The 1,956-nt window shown below is 38.0% G+C and overlaps 1 protein-coding gene across 1 annotated transcript in view; it reads right to left on the minus strand.

Moving 5' to 3' along the window:
- Positions 1-593: 593 nt before the first annotated feature.
- LOC103582540 (E3 ubiquitin-protein ligase BRE1A-like) overlaps positions 594-1,956 on the minus strand; it is a gene marked incomplete at its 3' end in the record, with an annotated part of 15,160 nt that continues 13,797 nt past the window's right edge. Inside the window, exons 7-9 of the mRNA XM_008564100.1 lie at positions 1,400-1,546; positions 1,157-1,234; positions 594-713 (exon numbers count right to left, since the gene is read on the minus strand). Coding sequence (XP_008562322.1) covers positions 594-713; positions 1,157-1,234; positions 1,400-1,546 — 345 coding nt within the window. The remainder of the gene's footprint in view (positions 714-1,156; positions 1,235-1,399; positions 1,547-1,956) is intronic.

Here is a 1,956-nt window from a genome sequence, read left to right on the forward strand (position 1 = left end):
CACTGTAGCAGTGCGCCACCGGGACGGCCCCTAAGTATTTTTTTTATGCTATTATAAATAGGTTTGTTTTCTAAATTTCTCTTTTGTATAGTTTGCTGTTAGTATATAGAAACACACTGTATCCTACAACTTTATTGAGCTCATTTATAGTTCTAACAGTTTTTTGGTAGAGTCTTCAGGGCTTTCTATATATAAGATCATGTCATCTGCAAACAGACAACTTTACTTCTTCCTTTCTGACACAGATGCCTTTTATTTTTTTCTTGCCTAATTGCCCTGGCAAGAACTTCCAGTTCTGTGATGACTAGAAGTGGCAAGAATGGGCATCCTCATCTTGTTTCTGATTTTAGAAGAAAAGCTTTCAACTTTTCACCACTGAGTATGATGTTAGCTGTGGGCTGGTCATATATGGTCTTAGTTATGTTGAGGGACATTTCTTGTACAACCAATTTGTTAAGAGTTTTTATCATAAAAGGATGTTGACTTTCATCTACATTTTTCTTTTCTCTCACAAATTACGCAGGTTCACAAGTACGTACCTAAGTTGATCAGCAAAAAGTGATTTTACTGCCCTTCAGAGATGTATCTCCTACCTTCAGTTTTTCATTTTGTGTAGTGACCTCCTCAAAGTCTTGCCGGAGTTTCTCCAGCTCACAGAGACGGTTCTGCGCCAACTCTTTATTCTCCTCAAGCTCTGCATTCATTTCCTCAAACTGGAGAAAAGCAGAAAATTAACAAGAGGGGAAAAAAGGAATTCTTAAATTATTCCTATTTCTTTTTTTCTTTTTTTTTTTTTGTGACCGGTAAGGGGATCATAACCCTTGGCTTGGTGTCGTCCGCACCGCGCTCAGCCAGTGAGCGCACCGGCCATCCCTATATAGGATCCGAACCCGTGGCCTCGGTGCTCCCAGTGCCACACTCTCCCAAGTGAGCCACGGGGCCGGCCCAAATTATTCCTATTTCTAAGCCTCCCATATTCACTGTTCCATTCTCCTAGCAAAATTCCACTTTGCCGCTTATGAACCCAATCCAAAGTACCTAGGCACAAAGCCTAATACCAGGTCAAAAAATGGGTCTTGAGATTAAAAAATAAATTAAAAAAATAAAAATAAAACATAATTTTTAAAATGGGTCTTGAGTACGCCACTGATTTTACCTTCCGGGCATTGATAGTGATTGTGCCACCATAGAGACTGCTCCCTGCTCCATATACCTTATAACCTTTTGAATTCACCTACAGAGAAGATAAAGATTCTTTAGAGAGAGACCCTAAGATTTTAGTCTAGAACCAATGTACTTTTAAAGAATTAGTTTTCTCCCCAAGCACCACTACCCAAGTTGATCCTTTCTAAGACTCCTTAAAATGACTATAGTCTACAAGCTATAATAAAACACTGACCCTTTCTAGGACTTCTGCTAAGTGTCGGTTGAGTCGCTGTTCTCTCTTTCGAATTTTGTCAATATCCCATTGCAGGTCGTCAATCATGGACTCCAGGACAGAAACTCGTGACTCAGCTGTCTCCACTTTACTCTGCAACTTGGAGAACTACATTCCAAAGACAGGCATTCAGAAAAATGTAGCAAAAAGAAGACCAAGGAAGAAAAGGAATGTCATACAGCACTAGCTTAAGTTCCAAATCCCACAAAGTTAACACTTGCTTGTATATAATTGTAGAAAAGATTTAAATAAAAAATGCTTCATCCTCTTCCCAATGCATGAGTATAATAATGAAATCATAGATTCTTTTAACAGTTCTGGGTCAGTTACAATCATGATAACTGGAAGTCTATACGAACACACAAGGGAAAAACCACTTAAGATTCAATAATTCTCCTAACTCTGAAAAAAGTATCATTTCCCTAGACAGACCACAAATCCATCAGAAAATGTGTAGTTTTTAAGAGACAAAAAATAATATCCTTCATTTTATCAATTATTTTAGAAGATAAAAAGAA

The sequence above is a fragment of the Galeopterus variegatus genome, unplaced genomic scaffold, assembly GCF_000696425.1.
Source record: "Galeopterus variegatus unplaced genomic scaffold, G_variegatus-3.0.2 Scaffold16669, whole genome shotgun sequence".
Taxonomy (NCBI): domain Eukaryota; kingdom Metazoa; phylum Chordata; class Mammalia; order Dermoptera; family Cynocephalidae; genus Galeopterus; species Galeopterus variegatus.